The 22,094-nt window shown below is 48.5% G+C and overlaps 1 protein-coding gene across 7 annotated transcripts in view; it reads left to right on the top strand.

The window, feature by feature from the left end:
- The window catches only part of LOC119441717 (peripheral plasma membrane protein CASK), a 790,490-nt gene that overhangs the window by 646,308 nt on the left and 122,088 nt on the right, over positions 1–22,094 (top strand). For 6 of the 7 annotated variants that reach the window (XM_037706319.2, XM_049661551.1, XM_049661552.1 and 3 more), the window contains one exon: positions 11,362–11,448. The exons of the other annotated variant lie outside the window; for it this stretch is intronic. In XM_037706319.2, the coding sequence (XP_037562247.2) occupies positions 11,362–11,448 (87 nt within the window). The remainder of the gene's footprint in view (positions 1–11,361; positions 11,449–22,094) is intronic. 7 annotated transcript variants of the gene reach the window in all.

Below are 22,094 nucleotides of genomic sequence, written 5' to 3'. Positions count from 1 at the left end.
AAGATACTAGCTTTATCGGTTTTATAAACTTGCAAACATTCTCTTAACAAGCACGGTGTCACGCGCGAACAGGTAAACTTGAACACCTGTCGCTCGATGACCGCGGAACCTCGCATTCAGAACGTGGTGGTCAGGAAGCGCGGCAGCAGCAGCGAGCGAATTGACCTTCGTGCTTTCTCTCGCTTCAAAGCGAACTAAACGGCGAACGCATAACGCATATGAAACTACCGGCACTGCGCGTACTTTGGCCACATCGCAGATCGCTTTGAAGCTGAGGCCTGCGCGGTCACGCACTTCGTCCACGTAGCAGATTGCTGTCAACTTCGGATACGGCGCCCGCGTGGCCGCGCCGTATGCAGCAGCCTAAGGAGTAGAAAGCGCCCTCCATCCCCGTGTCTCGCGCGCGACAGAAGGCGGCACGCTTCTGCCCCGCCTTTCTCCTGCGCGCTCGCGAGATTGAGCCACGATCGTCGGCTGACTCTCGCAAGTTTTCACTCCCACATACAGCCTACGGCGCGCCGCGGCGACGTTATCGTGTTTGCACTTTATACGGAACGTCACTTCGACGACGACGGCGACGGCAGAAATGCGCTTCGAGTGTCCATATAAAGGATCATGCGGATCCCACGCACTGTGGGAATCAGTGTTAGCGAAGCTTTCTGTAGTATTTACGTTGATTGACGATAATTTGCGGGGATTTTATGCTGAATGTTTATTTTGCTCAGCGTTCGGTGCAATACGAGAGTGGTAAGGTCATGTTATATGTTACCTTACGTGCACCACTTGGGTTTGTCGACGTAGTACACATAACACACAACGAAATGCGTTTGCTTGAGGTGTTGTTGTGTGTGACTGTTTAGCCGGCGAGATGGTTAGCACGGTCACTGTCTCACGGGGCGCATCGTATCGTGGAAGAAGTGTTGATGTGCTGGACGGCCGCTTGCGTAGTGCCATCTTGACGCATCGGTGCTTTAATGCGCATTTGCGTCTGCACGTGCTGCGTCAGTTGTCCGCGGGCAAAAAGTTGCACGGCGTTTAATTTTCAGAATTAACAATGCAACTGCTACATGGCGTGCCACCTGGTGTAATAATATGCAACTGCAATGCAAAGGGCGCACGTGTAGACGCTACGCGGCGGGCGTCTCACATCGCAAGACAAGCATGATACGATGCTAATGATGAGCCAGCTTGATTTAGCCAGGGCTGCGATTTTCTAGCGATTCCTTTCCGGTCATAATGCCTTTTCGCGCTTATCGCGCTTTGTCAGTGGTCGGAGCGACGGTCCGCTCGCGTTATCAACCGGATCAACCGGCCGTGAGCGGTGCCTCCGAGGATAAGACTACAATAGAATAAGTCACTATGCCTCGCTACAAAATCGCGGCCCAGGTACGCAATATATATATATATATTTATATATATATATATATATATATATATATATATATATATATATATATATATATAGCGAACACTTTCAAAATTTATTTAAGGTTGCCTGTGGCAGATAGCCCAAGTTAATGAGCTGCACTACTCGAAGCGGCGGACGTTACTTCAACAAGAAATTGAAATGCATAATCGACTAATTAAAAATTCACTAATTAAGTTTTAAACTAATTACCTGATGGCCCATATTGCAATTTACAAATTGTAGCCGTGGAGTTCGCAAGGCGATCCCCACTTAGAATTCACACGGGCAACCTTTAAGAATTTTTGAAAGTGTTCGCTGAAACACCCTGTATATATATATATATATATATATATATATATATATAATCTGCTCGTGCGGACGAAAAACGTGTCCTTGCGTTTCTGCGTGGATTACCGGCAGCTAAACAAGTGTACGACGTCCGACTAGTACCCCTTTCCCCGCATTGACGACGCTATTGACACAGTCCGCCACTGCAGGTTCTTTTCGTCGCTCGACTGACGTGCAGGGTATTGGCAGATCAACGTCGCTGAAGAAAAGTGCAAGACAGCCTTTCGCACTCCATCGGGCTTGTATGAATTCAATCGCATGCCGTTTGGGCTGCGAACGGCCCCTAGTACATTTCAGCGCGCGATGAATTCAGTTCTAGGGTCTCTGAAGAACCGAGCTTGTGTGGTCTACTTAGATGACATCCTGGTTGTTGGAACCACCGAGAATGAACACCTTCGCAATTTAGATGAAGTGCTGTACAGACTTTACGAGGCGGGGTTTCGCTTAAACCGCGAGAAGTGCCAGTTTGGTTTGTCTAATATAGCGTATCTTGGACATAATATTTCCCCTGAAGGTATTCAGCCACTCCCGGAGCGCATAGCGGCAGTGTCGGAATATCCCACACCAACCAGATTGAAGCAGTTCAGTCATTCAGTCGAAGCGGCGGACGTTACTTCAACAAGAAATTGAAATGCATAATCGACTAATTAAAAATTCACTAATTAAGTTTTAAACTAATTACCTGATGGCCCATATTGCAATTTACAAATTGTAGCCGTGGAGTTCGCAAGGCGATCCCCACTTAGAATTCACACGGGCAACCTTTAAGAATTTTTGAAAGTGTTCGCTGAAACACCCTGTATATATATATATATAATCTGCTCGTGCGGACGAAAAACGTGTCCTTGCGTTTCTGCGTGGATTACCGGCAGCTAAACAAGTGTACGACGTCCGACTAGTACCCCTTTCCCCGCATTGACGACGCTATTGACACAGTCCGCCACTGCAGGTTCTTTTCGTCGCTCGACTGACGTGCAGGGTATTGGCAGATCAACGTCGCTGAAGAAAAGTGCAAGACAGCCTTTCGCACTCCATCGGGCTTGTATGAATTCAATCGCATGCCGTTTGGGCTGCGAACGGCCCCTAGTACATTTCAGCGCGCGATGAATTCAGTTCTAGGGTCTCTGAAGAACCGAGCTTGTGTGGTCTACTTAGATGACATCCTGGTTGTTGGAACCACCGAGAATGAACACCTTCGCAATTTAGATGAAGTGCTGTACAGACTTTACGAGGCGGGGTTTCGCTTAAACCGCGAGAAGTGCCAGTTTGGTTTGTCTAATATAGCGTATCTTGGACATAATATTTCCCCTGAAGGTATTCAGCCACTCCCGGAGCGCATAGCGGCAGTGTCGGAATATCCCACACCAACCAGATTGAAGCAGTTCAGTCATTCAGTCGAAGCGGCGGACGTTACTTCAACAAGAAATTGAAATGCATAATCGACTAATTAAAAATTCACTAATTAAGTTTTAAACTAATTACCTGATGGCCCATATTGCAATTTACAAATTGTAGCCGTGGAGTTCGCAAGGCGATCCCCACTTAGAATTCACACGGGCAACCTTTAAGAATTTTTGAAAGTGTTCGCTGAAACACCCTGTATATATATATATATAATCTGCTCGTGCGGACGAAAAACGTGTCCTTGCGTTTCTGCGTGGATTACCGGCAGCTAAACAAGTGTACGACGTCCGACTAGTACCCCTTTCCCCGCATTGACGACGCTATTGACACAGTCCGCCACTGCAGGTTCTTTTCGTCGCTCGACTGACGTGCAGGGTATTGGCAGATCAACGTCGCTGAAGAAAAGTGCAAGACAGCCTTTCGCACTCCATCGGGCTTGTATGAATTCAATCGCATGCCGTTTGGGCTGCGAACGGCCCCTAGTACATTTCAGCGCGCGATGAATTCAGTTCTAGGGTCTCTGAAGAACCGAGCTTGTGTGGTCTACTTAGATGACATCCTGGTTGTTGGAACCACCGAGAATGAACACCTTCGCAATTTAGATGAAGTGCTGTACAGACTTTACGAGGCGGGTTTTCGCTTAAACCGCGAGAAGTGCCAGTTTGGTTTGTCTAATATAGCGTATCTTGGACATAATATTTCCCCTGAAGGTATTCAGCCACTCCCGGAGCGCATAGCGGCAGTGTCGGAATATCCCACACCAACCAGATTGAAGCAGGTTCAGTCATTTATGGGTATGGCCTCGTATTTGCGTTGGTTTATTCCACACTTCGCTTCGATCGCAGCTCCCTTGAGTGATCTCCTTAAAAAGGACGCACAGTATAAGTGGGGCGCCGCGCAAGAAAACGCTTTCCGGACGATAAAGCAAAAGTTGACTGTCTGTCCAGTATTAAGCCACTTCAATGATGACTGGACCACTGAAGTGCACACCGATGGTAGCCAAGTCGGTCTAGGGGCAGTGCCCGTGCAACGCGATCCTGATGGCGTCGAACACATCGTTGCTTATGCCAGCCGAAAACCCCCCGACACCGAGCGCCACTATCACTCCAATGAGCTGGAATGTGTGGCAGTGGTGTGGAGCGTGGATGATAAATTCCGACACTATCTGTTCGGGCGCAGATTTACCGTGGTAACTGATAATTCTGCGTTAACGTGGATGTTTTCTAAGCAACAGCTAAAGCACGAATTCGCCCGGTGGATTATCACGCTTCAAGAATGTGATTTCGACGTGCGTCATCGTGCCGGGGTCTTGAATAACATCGCCGATGCCGTATCACGCAATCCCCTCGAACGTTTGGAACGAAACAGGCAAAATCACATCTTTTTTGCCCAAGTAGACTTGCCCAAAGCGCAACAGAAGGACAAAGACATCGCGACAACTATTGCCTCCATAACTGGCACAAAAACAAACTCGATGTTTGGAATACGCACTGGTGTATTGTACCGTCGTTGGTTGCAAAAGGACCGCTCGGAAGAACGTTACCTCCTGGCCGTTCCGAAATGTTTTCGCACAGAGATACTGCGAGCCATTCATGACACCCCCGAAGGAGGGCACATTGGTCAGCGAGCCACGCTCCGCAAGCTACAAGAACGCTTCTGGTGGCCGAAGATTCAAAGCAATGGGCGCTCCTACGTTGCTAGCTGCGAAGCGTGTCAACACTTTAAGCGACTGCCAGGGCACCGCCAGCCTGGACTGTTAATACCCGTGGAGATACCCGAAGACATCTTTAATACGATTGGCATCGACTACATAGGGCCGCTACCCACCTCCACTGTTGGAAACCGCTACATCATTGCAGCTGTGAACTATCTGTCCAAATACGTGGAAGTTACTGCCGTACCATCCCTGGCATCCATTCATTTAGTCTATTTTCTGCAACACAGGTTTGAATGGAGACATGGCTTACCAAAGAAATTGATATCAGATCGTGCCACAACATTTTGCAGTTGGGAACTACGAAAGTACCTTTTCTTTCCGCGGCGGGGCTGCAGAATCATTATACATCCGCGTTTCATCCCCAGGCAAACGGCCTGACTGAGCGAACAAACCAGAGCATTCAGGCAAGGCTCGCTCCATATACAAAAGTAGGGCGGACAGGAGAGGCCGATTGGGACGTCCACCTTCCGGCAGCTGTCTATGCGGTCAATACAGTGGTGCAGACCAGGCGCGTAGCCAGGGGGGGGGGGGGGGGGGGGGGGGGCTGATGGGGCTTCAGCCCCCCCCCCGAAATTTTTTCGTGCGGGCATGCACCACCGACCAAAACTACCACCGACGCCGGCAATCATTCTGGATTTTGTCTACAATGTCTTTTTCACGCTCGAAAAGACATTTCGGCACGAACATTGCGAACTGGGGCTGGATTTCGTGACAACGCCTTTGCACCTGGAGTCACATAACGCAAGGAGCCCCATCCGAGCACAAACTTTCAACGGCTTTTCGATAGCGAGCGGGCGCGTTGCGGCATCTCGCAGCGGCCGCGGAATGTACGGAGCGCATGGATTTCAATTACGAAACTTCATGGGTATAAAGTTCTCATAAACTTTTGACGCGAAAGGTGTGCTGACATTTCCAAAGGCATGCTTTAAAAGATTTTCAATTCTAGAACTTTATGGGGTTAATGTTCTTATAAACTTGGGCCAACATGCGCGCACTGGAACGCTCGTGCCCAAGCCGTTCCATAAATGGAAGCGCGCGCTCGCAATCTCCCACACACATGAAAATACTAAATATCACCGTGACTGTCAGCTAGCAGCTGATAATTGTCTCCAAACATTTTCAGGAAGCGTGCCTAATGTGATTAATCAGCTGGACCAGGGCAGCCAAAGTAAAATATGAGAAAACAGAAGAAAGTAAACAGCCTATTATTGAGATTTTTTTTTTTTTTTTTTTTTTTTTGCGGGCGACAAGGTCTGACTCTCCGTGGCCACAGGAACAGGGGCCCTATGGATTTAAGCAATGCCCCTGCTGAAAACACAGGCATTCTCAGAGTGCTTCTTCGATTGCGAGCTGATTGTGGAGATACATATCTGAAGAACCATTTGGAAATATGCCCCACTAATGCCTCGTATTTAAGCCCAGACGCACAAAACCAAATTATAGAAACTTGTGGTGACATTATCAAAGAAAGCCTAGATTCAAAAGCAGGCTGCTTCTCCATACCTCCTGACGAAACGACGGACATCGCTGGAATCGAACAGCCTACTGTTTGTGCAAGGTACCTAAACAAGGATGCCAACGACATCGAGGAAGTGTTTTAGGTTTTAGAACCGGAATGCTCTTTCTCATTGCGACTGCAGGTTCTATGTAAATGTGTAAATACTGTTGCAGCTTCTAGTCACCCCTCCAGTGCCCACTGCTAGCGCAGAGAGAATATTTTTTAACAAGAGTTTACTAAAAAACTACTTGCGCTCTACAATGTCTGTGGAACGCGTGGTTAGGCTGGCGCGTCTATACACCCACAGCGACCTCGGCATCAACGTGACCGCTTCGCTCAACTTTCCCGCCGAGAGAAGTTTGTCGTTTAGATAGCGAAGCAGCAAAAATCAATGCAAGTAAAAAGCACTGTTCATTCAGGTCCATAAGTTCTTAATTATGAAAACGTATGACCGTTCATTAGCTTTTAAAACCGCAGAAATTTTCGCCGTTTTTTCTAGCAGTTAACATCATGATCACAATTATCACACGAATACAAAAATTACGAGAATACCAATAACCAATTTTGACCGACCTTGCTCATTGAAAGCCCGGCCCACGCGGCGTTCGCCAAAAACACACTCGGATATTGGGTAGTTCAACTTACCACATCATCTGTGGCCTTCGTTTGTCCTTTTCTTTCATTTTCAGCTACCTGCTTTTATTTCTTTTTTGAAACGAAGGAATACCCTCCTTTAATTTTGGGTGCAGAATAATTGTTGGCGTTGTGCAGGCAGTGAAATGACACATTTTCGTACTGATTTATGCATTATTCCTCTATTATTCTACCCACATGGCGCTGTCGCGACCGCTGCATGGCCCAAGTACATATCACGATTTCTGCGATCATAGTTATGTTCTTGCCTAGATCATCTGTCTTTCTGTGCGCAAAGTTTACTATGTGTGATTGAGCAACGTGTTTATTTATCTTCTTTGACGCATTATATACACTAACGTTTGCTTAAATACGTAGATTTATTGGAGACTCATACGTATTTTTAAATATCTTATTGCGAGGTTTTGTGTATAGAAGCAGTGAACTTTGTTTCCAGCGACTCTCTTTTTTTGCCCTTTAGCGAATTGTATCTTCGCATTTGTATATTCCATTCTATCTTCGCAATTTCTAATATATAATTTGCAGAACTCCCACTTTTTATTTGTACTCACTGCTGCGAGTATTATCTTGGTGTAATTACAATACACGACGAGTTACAGCTGCCCCTGCGCAATCGATTGTAACGAGGGATAGCGTCATTGAGGTTTCTTCCTGGGCGTTGCATATGTAGAAAATCTAAACAAGGTTATTGAATGACAAAGATTCATGAAAATATTTGTCCTCAACTTATTCATTTCATGGCCTTTACGCTTTTCATATAAGCTGCATGTACTACTTTGCTGGTTTCGAACTGATATTGACCCTTTTCGCGGCGATCCCGTGGGCGCTGCCATATTTGATCACGTGGTGACGCGTCCATTGCTTGCCTAAACTGCCTTCGTTGCCTCCTTGTTTACAATGGAAGTGTATGACACCGGCGCGGCTTAGAAAACCTCTGTTTTCGGAGATATCATAGACGGTGACTAGATGGACGACACAAAGCTTTGATCACAGCTTCAGAGAACATGCAAAAGCGCTTTCGGAGCTGATTAAGCTATGTCCAAATGGCATAAGCAACGTATACGGTGCTTGTTCTAAAAGCGGGGCTAAATATGTATTCCAAGCTGTCCGATTATGAATTCAGTGAAGATTAGTGTGTTTTGCTCTTTGTTCTTTATTCGGCAAAAATTTGGAGCAGTGGCTTGTCAGTTTCTGACTCAGTGAAGTTCCTCGGTGCGGCCACTATCTGATTATTTTCTGCCTAATCACTCGTGGGTGTGCTCAGTTCCGAATCCGATAGATTTGTTCTTGCTGCGCACAAGGCTTGAAACGTAGCTGTTTTGTACATTGTAATACCTTGTAGCAAATATATATTACAGCTAGTAACTTGCTTACTCTTGTGGACCATCACGAAACATTCAGCTTCGACCATTGGTTGGCCATAGGTGTAGTCCGCCATTTATTGTGTGTATACAGTGCCCATATATTCAAGTGTGAGTCCATTCACTTATTCTTGATACGTCGGCGATAGAGTGGGCGTAAGTTTTCCTACCATTTGGACAGATGTGTATAGATAACGTGCGCGAAACTTACTATGACAGGAAGCGGCGCTACTCCCTTTGTCACTGTTTAACGAGTGGTACTCACTGTTGCCGACGTTCTGGGGATGAAGCCCTTTCTTTGAAGGTTAGCGATACAAGGCTGGCGGATGAGCAAATTTTTGTATCCTCGAGGAAAGCCGTGCATCACGAAGTGCCGGTAACACGTTCGGACAGTTGCAGCAGCGGTCCGCGAACTTCGCCACACAGATTCATTCTATTCCTTAACATGCCAGTCACTATTTTTGCAGCCAACTACTGCACACGTCTTCAATCCACATTATTCAATCTAGCATGATTGGAGCACAGTGTGTTAGCGAAAACTCAGTTGCATTTCCGACAGCTGATCGCACAGAAGCAAGGTAGAAGCGGTAATGGTTTCGTATTCGTGCGCGGTCGCTGAGGAGAGGTATGGCGCGCCGCCGTGAGCGCCATCTCGTTTCTCTGAAACAAACTGCTCCGCGAAAACGGTCAATAGTTCTAAAGTTCATGTGATGTTTTCTTTACTTATTAATTAGACAAACAAAAAAAAACGTGGAAGCATTGATATCAGTTATTTATGGCACAATTTTGGGGAATACGAATTTATTCCTTTATGACAACATACATGTTTTAATGGAGAGTGCATAGCGTTCAATATTTCGTTTGCAGCATCTAATATACAATGGAATTGGCAATGCAGTTATTATTCATGCATTTGATCCCTCGACAAATTCTATAAGGAGGAGGCCGCGCTGCAACCTGAGCCCCCCCCCCCCCCCCCCCCGAACAAAATTTCTGGCTACGCCACTGGTGCAGACCTCTACTGGTGTGACGCCGTATTAAATCGTATATGGGAAGCTGCCCCAGCTGAAAGCGGTCCTCAGGCTAGATGCTCCCGTTAGCGTCGCACGCCCTGGCAGTCGCACAGTTGCCTGCCAGAAGATCAGAGCGGCGGCGAAAGAAAAAGCCACACAAGCGCAAGAAAAACAGAAGCGCTATTATGACCGCCGCCGTCGACCTGCCCCTGCGTACAACATCGGAGACGATGTGTGGGTGCAAAGAGGTGGCAACTGTCCAGGCAAGAAGCTACTAGCAATGTTTTAGGGGCCCTTCACCGAGCGCGTAGGAGATAATACATGGCGCGTTAGCACCTCGGATCCAAGCTTTGGACTTGACCAACGCAAAATAAATAACTTCGCCGTGCACGTGTCGTGCCTCAAGAAAAGATTACGCCGATTGGCCTGAACTGTCGTTTCTTTTTTGTTTGCCAGGTCCGCAGCGTGGCCGAGTGTTATGTGGAAGTACGGCACCATATCTAGGCTGCTTGGGCGAAGAGCGAGGTAGAGGAAGAGGAAGTTGGCAGATAATAGAACAGCTGGCCCAGCACCGGGGGCTGTCTCTGTGTCTCTCATTGCATAACAATATATATATATATATATATATATATATATATATATATATATATGATGTTTTTAGCATCCTTGTATAGGTCTCCTTAAACTTCTTGTTTGTTCGTCAAACCTTCTCTGACTACCTCGTATAGCTAGCTACTTGTGCATCTGCTACATGGCGTTCTACCTGGTGTAATAATATGCAATTGCAATTCAAAGTGTGCATGCGTCGACGCTACGCGGCGCGCATGTCACATCGCGTGTCTCTCCGCACGCTTGGACACGTTTATAGGGCTAGCAAGCAGCAAGCGCTGGCGCGGCTCAGTGATAGAGTAGCTGACTCCCGCGCAGCTGGTCCGTGTTCGATCCCGGTGGGAACTGGTATTTGAAATCTGTCGAAGCGGTTGAGATGTGGTCGTTCGTTCGGTCTAAAACGAAGACTACCACAGTGAAAAAAAAAGAAACATACGCGGCAATCGCAGAAAGAGAACGACCACTGCTCCGTTGTTTCGACAAATTTCACTTCGTGGAACTGGCGGCATTTTTCTTTTTCTCATTCCCGGCGATAGCTGCTACGGACGCCGGACACAACCGGCGGCGGCGACGGCACCATCGCCCACCGAAACGGCTATTGGAATGAGCCCAGCTTACGCTGTAAAAGAAATTTCTGGTTCCAAAGGTCCGCTGTGTGCATGGTAAATGAAGAATTTCAAGTGTTGGCATAGTCCAGTGAAACGTTTACCCACAGAAGTAAAACAAGCAGCTAATTTTAGGGCGTCATTAAAACTATATTTTCATGACCTTATTTCCTTTGTTTAATATAACATTCACCGCATGCTTTTACTTGCAAATGTTTTATTAGTATACCGTCTGCATTGTGAAGATACTTTGTATTATGTACAATTGTTTACCTTCTCTGATATAAAAGTGGTTATTGTTGCTTAGTGAGTTAAGTGCGTGTATCTGTGTTTTATGTATTCTGCTACGTTTCTGCACATAACTTTGTTATCCATTACAACTTGCCTCGAGTTAGGGATTCCAAATGCACTGTTCACATATTCTTACTCCTGTTCTTTACGCAAGAAATTAACTTCAATTCAATGCAAACAGCGACCTCGCGCTAGTCACAGAACACGATAGCAACTGAGCCGCCATGGCGGGAGCGATCTTTCTTTCTTTACAGCAAAGCCTTCTTAGCCTTGACGTAGCGTGTATAACAGCGGTTCCGTGTTGACACCGAACTGCTATGACGACAAGCTGAAACGTTCTTGGTATGTTATTATGGGGTCTTATATGTCTCGAGTGTTTCGTGACATCATCCGTACGTAGGTCAGCACTTTGAGCGCTGCTGCCTTCTTCAGTTCATAATTGGGTGGACGCAGGTGCTGGAGTGGATCCAGGACTGCCCGATGGGGACCACGCCGGAGATGGAAGAGTTGCAGGCCATACTGTGCAAGCCGCACGTGCGGGTGAGTCTCCCTTCACTTCCTTCTTCTTAAAACACACACTCGCGTCGCGCACTGAACGGCGCGGATGAACGCGCGACTAAAACCGCTCCATGACGTTTTCTGCCGACTGCCGGAGGCGGTCGATCAAGAAGCTCTTGTCGCGACTGCGCCGGGAAGAAGGCTGAATTGTAACTGTATTAACGTGACGGCGTTAAGGGCCCCGTGTCGCAAAAAATCGTGAAGTGCGACTTAACCACAACCTACAGACGTGATAGCGTCGGATTGTAATTTTGAATATACGAGAAAAAAGCCTGATAAGCCGACAGGGATATTTGAATGCTACCGCGTTCCACTCTTATAGGCGAAGTTCAAGCGTCCTTCCTTCAATTCTGATGGTGTGCGGCTCAAACAAGCAACGCTCACGCAACAATTTTCTCTTTGGAAAAATAATGATGGTGGATTGGGCGAGAAAAGTTTGTTAGCCCGGGTTCTAATTCAAATGTGATTAGCATTCTTAGGATATTTCACAAACTTTCATCTATCTATCTATCTATCTATCTATCTATCTATCTATGTGTCTAACCGTTTTCCCGCCATCTTGGGTCACTGGGCATAGTCCGTCGTCTAATGGGTGTGCTGCTGCATGCAAGGTTCGAAACCAACCGGCGGACCAACTTGGGTCATCGGGTATTTGCCGCTCTTTAATGACAAAAAAATCCTTCAAATTTCATCCGGTGCTGGGCGGCATCGAACCCGCGTCATATATATTCAGATTGTTTTCGTCTGAACATATATTCACACACGCGCGGATTTCGCGCGAAGCCGCGAGATGGCGTAGCGGGCCAAGATGGAAGCGCGAGAGAGGCGCCCGGCTGCATGCACGTCTCACGACGCGTATCGGCATTCTCAATACGGTGTGTCGCTACATTGTTTCGATGATCGTGGAATTAACGTCGACATTCATTGTAAGATGGGTACTACCGGATTTTTTTAATGCATAAGCATTCTTTAACGAGCACCCCAGCAAAATCTGCCCATAACGCGAAAAGTGTCAACACTTTATCGGCAAAATAAATGCACAATTGGTGATGTTAAGACATTTAATCGTTATAATAGTGCAAGTGTAGATGATTGGTAGCTTTAGAATAGATAAGGAAGAAACGGAAAATGAAAAAAAAAAGGTATCAGCACCCAAGCACTCCGTACAGATGGTTAACCAGCGAAGTTCAAACGTACGGCCTCGGTGTATATCACTTCGTTAATCCCAACGGTACATTAAAGTATTTCTCGATTATTGGTTACGTCTTTGTGTTTCTTAATGGGGCTACACGCACGTTCGGCTGTGATGGAGAAAACGACGTCATTGACGGTATGCCCGCAGTCCGCCGTTGTCGCATTTACTCTTGCGATTATACAAAATTAAATTGCTTCAAAATTAAATCTGTACGTCACGTAAGGCGTCCCCATAAACGCGTCCTCCCCATTTCGGTGACAGGAGAGAAGTGAAATGCTACATTGGAAGGACGAGCGGCAACGAAGCCAGATGTGGAAGAAGACGACGACGACGAACGCGGGAGCAGTTGCACGAGCGCGTTCGCGCTGTTGCGCTGAGTGGCGCCAACGAGCCAGCTGTGGAAGAAGACGACGACGCTCGAGCCATTGCTGATTGATAGTTTCTACGCACAGGTGACAGACGGACGAATTGGCTAGCGATATACAGCTTCGCTGTAAAAATCATGAGTCATTCCACTCTGTGAAGGTGGTTGACCAGCGAAGCTGTTTAGCACACGACACAGACATGACACAGAATTTTGAACAAAAGTACGCACACATTTATTGCCTTGATCGGTGGTAATCCTGACGAAAGGTACGCACACACATTTGTTGTCCTGATCGGTGGACGATTGGTGCTTGCGGCCCGCCGGCGCCGATTGCGTTCTCGCATCTGTTCTCACCGTCACTCTTAATAGGCGCGTTGCCCCTCGGGGGAGTCCGGACTATACGCAGCCTCCCCATTACATCAACAGAAGAGAAGTCAAATTCAAAATGGAGAACGGCAACTTATCTTTCTGGTTTTCATATGCATTCGCGTGGAAGGAACCGGAGGAAAGAATACAAGTATGACGTTTCGACGGCACCGCCACCACGGGAGAGCGGAAGGAAAGGAAACTAGATACGCAAGTGCTTGGAACGCCGACATGGAGAGGACGGTGCGAACGTATACATAGTTGACGCGGGTCGCACAGCGGCAAATCTTTGAGAAACCTTAATCATTTACCTGGAAGTCTACTGATCTTGAAAATGGCGTCTGTTGATAACCTATCGACTCAAAATACATATACGAGGGACGCCGACGAGCTAGCTGTGGAAGAAGACGACGACGAACGCGTGAGCAGGGGCACGAGCGCGTTCGCGCAGGACCTGACTTATTGCTCACGCACATAGATCCACAAAACCCTAGCCATAAACAGCTTCGCTGTAAAAATAAAAAAAGTCACAGTTTCGCCCGACAGGCGAAGCATCAATTGTGATAACAAATTTACTAGTACAGAGCAATACGGAGTAAGGATAGTAGTCTTGTCGGCTGCATAAACTTGGACACATTCGCTTACTAACTGAAATAACAAGCATGGTGTCAGCGCGCACAAGCAAACATGAATAGATCACACTCGACGACCGCAGACAACCACTGTCAAAACGCTGGCGTGAGCAAGCGCCGCAGCAGCAACCGAAGATTCGTGCGGTCTATCGCTTCAACGGAAACTGAGCCCCGAAATCACAGCGCATACAAAGGTGGGAACCGTGTAGAGATCGCTTTCAAGAGACGGTGCGTGCGACAGCCCTCAGCCACGCAAAGCACAAGTATGTAGTTGGTGGCAGAGTGGAAGCCGCGCCCGCTCCCTCCCATGCTGCCTTCCCACTTTCCTCCTTTCGCGTGGGAGATTGAGTCGCCTGTTTCCCTTGCGCCCGGTCGCAAGATACGAAGTTGGTGCCGCAGCAGAACGTCGCCTCCCCTGCCTCCCTCCCATCCCCCCACGACCTTTCGCATGACGGAACACGTCGCGTTTGCTCTCCGCCGTGCCTTCGCTCTCCGTGAAAGCGCGCGTCCCTCGCGCGTTTTCACTCGCACATACAGCATATGGTGCGTGGCGACGAGTTTATCACCATAGGACTTTATACGGAACCTCACGGTGACGACGGAGGCGACGGCAGAAATGCGCTTGAAGTGTACATATAGTAAAATAAAAGAGAGATCCGTTCTCGCCATGCCCCCTTGACAGATTACGTTCCTTGAAAGCTTACTTTACCGCATTATTGGTGGGCGTGCAAAGAAGCCTGATTGGGGATTGCAGAGTATAACAAATTATAAACAGCTGATATGTAGATGTGATAATAGTGTAATAGTAGACAATTGGTAGCCTTAAAAAACGAAGACAGGATTGGTGACGTCATCGCAATGAGGTTTTAACAAAAAAAACAAATAAAATTGGAAACAATAACAGAAATAAGATTGTACAGAACGCAGCAATAAAAGATTGTAATCCCGTGATTGTAGGGAATATAATTGTGTTTGGAACGTTATGATGTGGTCTAAGCAGGGTAGACTTGATGAGTGACAAAAATTGTACAGAAATTCTGAGAAATGTCTACTAATGCGTAAGCATTCTTTGGCACCGGAAAAGCGATGAGTAGACATGCATAAGCTTGGGAAAGCAAGTAAGCAAAAGCGAAGCAACAGCCGAGCCAAGGAATGCTTACGCATTAGCAGACATTTCTCAAAGTTTCATTTTTTTCTTAGATCAGATTCTCATTGCTCGACTCACTGGTTCGGAGTTCTGTAATTCATCGTTGCGGACAAGCTGGTGAAATTATTGGCCAGCACTTCCAATTCTAGCCAGGTAATCACTATCCATCCATCAGTCAATCCCTCAGTGTGTCTGACCTGAGTCATTAACTGGCACTTCAAGGGAACAGACGTGGAAATAATTGCGCAATTGTTTATTCGTGCGTGTGGGAAGGGGATGAACTCGTGCTCGTCATGGGCGAGTGAGATATACTTAGTATTGTGAAGAGATTAACGGGTCTTTCACCGTTTCATGGTGCATCGATCTACTCGGCGGTGGCTCATACCCGCAATGAAAGATTGGCAGTTTCGTCCGAATGGTGACACATTGGCAGCGGTACCAAAGTTTAGTGTTGCACTCAAGCTCTTCGGGCTCTGTGCTAACTATACGCGGTTGCGACATGTTGGCACGACGCCGCCAAGGAGCTTTGACGCTGCATCTCAGCAGGAACGCTATACTGTGCTTATAGTATACACCTGCGCACAACGGTCACACTAGCAGCCAGGCCAGCAAAGCGGGCCCGGGCCCGGGTCATACACAAGCAATACGGGAGTCAACCCTCTACAGCGTACACGGAGGCGGCGCCTTACCCCAGACGAGCAGCCAGAATAGCCACCAGAATCGCGAATAAAGAACATCGGAGCACAATCGGAGCAGTATCTCATTCCACCGAAACAATCCCCTCCAAGCCGAGGAAGCGGTCATACTCCTCACGCTCTCCCAAACAAAAGTTGAGGTGATAGTGACCGACTCTCAACAGACGAATCGCAGCTTCGCTAGCGGCATAATTCGTACCAACACGCTCAGAATCATCAATCAAAAGCCAACGAGACAGGTCATGATCATATGGGCGCCAGCTCACCGCCTGGCAACGAGATCGCCAACCTCGTGGCTCGAGATTTTACCCGCCGAGCTGGAGCCGAGGAATCCGAGTCCGATCGCATGCACCTTCTATATATTCTCATACCAGGACACCACACATTACGAGCTAATCCACAGAGCATTCCCTCCCCCACACAAGCCACTATCTAGAGAGCAGGATAGATCCCTCATAGCTCTACAAGTCAATACATTCCCCCACCCAACCATAGATCACCTCATAGCCTCTACACAATTATCTCCGCTATGCCGCTTCTGCGTAGAACCCGGGTCTCTCATAGGCATGTAGGAGGAGGTTGCAGATAGGCACCACTAAATCCTCCGAACCCTTATCACACCAACGACATTTGGGTGAGAGCCTTGGCCAGCGCCGACCTCGAGGATCAGCAACGGCTGATCGCGAGTGCCCAAGACGCGGCCCGAACTCAAGCCAATCAGGAATGAGGGTGCCTCTCTAAAACTACATTCACATAATAAAGGTATTTATTCTCTCTCCATCATCGAGGCGATTTCGCGGAGCATTGACGGTGCGTCCACTTCGCTTCGTCGTTTTTGCAGCCAAACGCACTCCCTGTGTCTAAGAGCCAGACCATCTAACCTTCCGCGCGCGAGCTGTGCGTGTGCCGTCGGTACAGCTGAACAGCATGACGACACCGACAGCTCGAACGTGCATCGAGCCTCCGTTTGATTGTAATAAATGTGCTGCCTGCATTCGCTGGATTCTAAATGTTTCTTTTGAATGAAACAAACCTTATTAAAATTGGTTCGGTTGTTACCAAGAAAAGCGGTTTTCTCCATTTCCTGTATTTAAATAGAAGCTCCCGAGCTGAAGCTTATTAACTCTGAACAGAGTCTTACCGCAAAAACGTATCCTGTAGGCGTTTGTTACGTTATATCAACGCGCATGTTTACAAGAAGTTTATTACTACATAGACGATTAAAATTCAAAAACAGATTATGTGTTCTCGGGCGATCACTTTCGGCGATGCTATCCGTTTCCCGTGACGTATAGTGCTCAACCAGCCAATCAGTTCATCCGGTTTCGCTCAAGCAGCGAATAAGCGCGAACTGAAAGTGATATCTCCCAAAGTGACCGTCCGAGAATACTTCCGCAGTTCAATGCACTTTATATTATATTTGCATGGTACAGCACTACACGGGCCGTTTTTGGTCAAGCCCGGGCCCGGCTCGAGACCGGCCCGAATCCGAAAGTAACATGTGTTGGCCGAGCCCGGCCCGGTGATTTCAAACCTGGCCCTTACCCAGGTCGGTCCGGTTCGGTTCGTCCCATTAAGCCTTGAGCCTATGCGAAGCAGGGTCGAGTTCTTGGTTATAGTCATGGAGGAAGGAAACCCCAGGAGAGGCCCTGGCCAGCACGAACGTATTGGAGAAGGTGTGGCGGAAGTCACGTACTGTTTCTCGCAAAGCAGCACTGGGACGGGTACCCCAAATGTCAACGTTGCCATGGAAACCGCGCTCCTGAAGCTTTCGCTGCTGCTCGCGGTCTCTGAAAAGTGAGATACGATTTTTCCGCCGGTGTCTTTCCCGCAGCACATTTTGTTCGCGAGAAAAGCTGACTTTGGAGTGTGGTGTGTGAGCTTGAAAGTTGTGTTTTGGGTCTGTGAGTATGAGTGTCGGCCAGCGACAGATACACTCAAGCAATCACGGCGCGGAACTTCGTTGTCTTCTTCAATGTGCCACGGAAAAACACAGGAGCGCGTCTGCTTCACTAAACCTGCTACAGAAGTTTTGTAGGCTTTGTTTTGACGCGCGTCAGGAACACACACTTCCGGCGGCTCGTAACAATGCAAGTTCAAAGTTCGCGCCCATCTGCTCGGCGAGCTGCAGAACCCCTGATTGGAGGCGCAAAGAGAGGTGGCACACCAACATGGCTGCACTTCCGGCTTCAAAAAAGGGACGTCAGGGCCTCTCCTGTTTTGTTTCCTTCCTCCGTGCACATGGTTATAGTAAAGATGCTGCCATGTGACCAACGGGGGGCGCCGGGCGGTCTTCAAGCTGCGTCAAAGCAGCTTTTTGCTGTGTCCCCTCGTCCTCGCTACTCTAACTGCGAGATAAATTTACATTCCATTTAATTTCATGTCGTTACTTTAGCCGAACACACACAGATTATTCTTCCATTATTCGATATGAAAACATACACATACAATAGACAGCGTGGGAAACGGGGAGGGAGCAGGCTGGTAACTGCCACCGAGAGTGACACAACGCCTGCTTATTCTTTAGGAAGGAGGATATAGAAAAAGTAGATGAAGATTGTTTCAAAGAGGCAGATTTCACTAAGTCAGGCTTTCCGCTGATGTTGCTGCTAAATAAATACATCCTTTGTTCGCCATGCTCCTGCGTTAAAGTGTGATATAAACGGTCTTACATTCACTTTACAAATAGTTGTGCGGCAATATATAGCGAAGTCATAAGTGAACACTCCCGCACACACGGCTAGCCATTTCATCTCACTCTTGAATCTCATATAGTCATCGCGATGTACAGTGATAAAACTCGAGCCAGTAAACTTCGCGCGAATGTAAATTTAAGCGCGCTGTGCTACTGACTTTCAGGAATGCCATAATACACGGCCACTGGAACGTTTTCTTCATTAAATAGAATTTGGTGACTATTGTCACATTGTCACACCGAACATCCCAATCTTATTCTTTTATTCGGTTTCATTCTAATGGTGTAGTTTTCAGTCGACAATTTAGGCATCCTTGTTTCGCAAAATAAGTGAATTTGGACTCTGTCTACTTTTGTTTCATCACGCAAGGTTTTAAGTACAGTGCATGTACAGCGTAAGCAACGTAGTTTTTACAGCGAAGCTTTATATGACTAGGTTCTGACTAAATGTGCGTGCGTCGAAAGAGTGTGTAGTCGCGTCGACAAGTTGCATCCACAGTAGCCCGCTGCGCGCCGGCGGTGCCCCGTGGCTCTGAAGTGGATGGCGAAATAATAAAACGTCACTGTGTACCCACTAATGTCTGTGCCTCGTTTTCTTGTGACGTCGACATCGCTCTAGCGACGTTTTCAGCAGTTGTACTTTGGTCTTGCTATGACCAGGGCGCGCGGAGTCCGTACCGAAGAACAAGAACGTGCATGGAAAGAGCGCCGGCGTAAGCAACAGCGTGAATGGGCGCGAAGGCGACAGGAAGCCGCCATAACCGAACGCGTGTCGTCCGAAGGATCCGTAACGTCGGATAGCCACTCTGTGATCGATGAAGAACAAGGTTCCCGTGACGATCGCCTTCGCGAACAGAAGCGGGAGTGGGCGCGAAAGCATCGGCAACCAATTGCAGTATATCACATGTGATTACAAAGCAATGGTTACCATGGTGACGAAGTAAAGAGAAAATAAACGACGATAACAACAACGAAGTTATCTGTACGTGTCTTTTTTCAATGAATATAGCAATTAACCATATATAACTCAATATAGTTGTCAACAAGTAGAGCTTCGCTGGTCTTCTATCTTCACATGGTGGAAGGGCCCTGAGTTTTTGTTGTTTTCCCCATCATATTAAATAGGGATGTGGTATGCTTGGTTGCTCACGTAAGCTCGAAGGCAACTCGCTTAGAACTAGAAAAACAAATTCAAAGCAATGAACAACGAGGGTCGAGGGTTGTGAAAATATCATTCAAAAGAAAAGTACATTGAGAGAAAGAAATTTCCGGCGTTCAGTTTTCTTTTATTGCGATAGCAGTTATATGGACACTCCAGGCGCATTTCTGCCGTTGGTGTCGCCGTCACCGTGAGGTTCCGTATTAAGTCCAAGAGCGATAAAATCGTCGCCGCGCGGTATGCTGTATGTGCGAGTGAAAGCTAGAGAGAGAGAGAGAGAGAGAAATGAATTTTATTAAAGCACCGGCGGAGGTAGCAGGGTGCCACGCAGGGCCCTCTTGCTACCCGACTATATATGTGCAGTCATCAAGTTGCGTCTCGACGCTTACGCCGGGGGATCCAACGTTCTCCACGAGGCTGTCGCACCTGGGTCCCGTCGGGTGCGTCCCTGCGCGTTTGGCGAGCGAGAGCTGTCTCGATCCGCTGGACCGCCTGTAGTTGTTGCTCTGAGTCCTGAGCCGTTACGGCACGGGCAATGTCCGTTGGCAGTCTGCCTGGGTAGGCCGCTGCCTCTTCTGCATTCAGTTTACAATCCCACAACACGTGAGTTAGCGTGGCGGTCGCACTGTTACACACACTACACTTTGAGCTCTCGTAGACGTCGGGGCATATGAAGCGCGCGAGCGCAGGCGTGAGCACCGAGTTCGTTTGCAGCTGTCTAGAGTACCGCCTGTTCTCTGGTGAGCTGCGGGTGTGGGTCCGGCATGGAGCGACGTGCGCTCCGGTACCATTCCAGCACGTCCGCGTAGCTCGTTACCAGTTCGGCTTCTTCTTCGTCGTCTTCATCGTCGGTGGCTACTCCCTCCGCTAAGACGAGGGACGCTGGTGCCACCACGCGGCGAGTAAGACCTCGCGCAGCGGCGTTCGCCGTCTCATTGCGGTTTGGGGAGGTGCTCCCGAAGTAGCAGCCTTGATGCGCCGGGAACCATCGGAGACGAGTCCGCAGTCCGTCAGTGCACTGTCTGTCACTGCACTTCACAACGCGCACCGCACTGGCACACACATTATTTCTGCCGTAGTTCCGAACCGCTGTGCGCGAGTCGCTCAGGATCGTTGTACATTTGTTGTCGGCGAGGGCCAGCGCAATGGCGGCTTCTTCCGCCTGATGCGCTTGCTTCGCACGGACGCTGCAAGCACTGTAGATTTCGCCCGTTGTGGCGCGTATTGCTACGGCCACGTATGTGTCTTCTTTGTCTTTGTATTTAGCGGCGTCCACGTATAAGGCGCCGTTATCGTTGGCATGTGCTTCAGTGAGGGCCTTGGCTCGTGCGTCTCGTCGGCCTTGGCTGTGCTCCGGGTGCATATTCTTTGGTAGGGGCGCCACCACCAGTCGGTGGAGGGCCCTTTTCGGGAGGGCGTGATGTCCCTTCGCTTCGTTGTCAGTAGTGTTCGTGCCTTGGCCTAGTCTGGCCAGGATGCTTCGTCCCGTTCGTGTGGTTTGGAGTCTCTCGCGCTGAGATGTTCTTTGCGCTTCTGCGATTTCTTCGAGGGTGTTGTGCACCCCCAGCTCGAGCAGCTTGGCTGTGCTCGTGCAGTTGAATAAGCCGAGCGCAGCCTTGTATGTCTTTCTGATGGCCGCATTTATCCGGTCGCGCTCCTGTACTTTCCAGTAGTGGAACGCGCCTACGTAGGCAGCGTGGCTGATGGCGAAGGACTGCACCAGACGTAGTAGGCTGGCCTCCTTCATCCCTCTGTGCCGGGTCGCAACTCGCTTGATGAGTCGCGTGGCGATACCCATCTTAGTGATGATCTTGTCGACGGTGACGCCGTTGCTCCTACTGGCTTCGAGCACCATGCCTAGGACACGGAGCTTAGAGACTTTCGGAATGACGATGCCGTCTCTGGTTCGGAGCACGATCTTCTCCGAGTCTTCAGTGGCTTTCTTTCTATATCGCCCGGGTGGTGGGACGATCAGGAGTTCGGACTTTTGTGGCGAGCATCGGAGACCGGTGCCATCCAGCTGATCTTCTATTGTGTTCACTGCTTCTTGTAGCGTTTCTTCGATGTACCCGTCGCTGCCGCCGGCAACCCATAGCGTGATGTCGTCCGCGTAGATCGTGTAACGGACGTGCGGGACTCGCGCGTTTAGTCGCTCCGCAACTCCGATCATGACCAGGTTGAAGAGCAGCGGTGATATCACGGAGCCCTGCGGTGTGCCGACGCTTCCGAGGGTCTTTTCTTCTAGTTGTAGGTTACTCGCTTGTATTTTTACCGTTCGGTTGGACAGAAAGTTCCTTATGTAGTTGTAGGATCTTCGTCCAAGTCCTAGCCGCGAGGCCTGCGACAGGATTGCCGAGTGGCGTACCTTGTCG

The sequence above is a fragment of the Dermacentor silvarum genome, chromosome 2, assembly GCF_013339745.2.
Source record: "Dermacentor silvarum isolate Dsil-2018 chromosome 2, BIME_Dsil_1.4, whole genome shotgun sequence".
Classification (NCBI taxonomy): domain Eukaryota; kingdom Metazoa; phylum Arthropoda; class Arachnida; order Ixodida; family Ixodidae; genus Dermacentor; species Dermacentor silvarum.
Note: the sequence above shows the minus strand (reverse complement) of the source record. Positions and strands in the feature narration are given on the sequence as shown.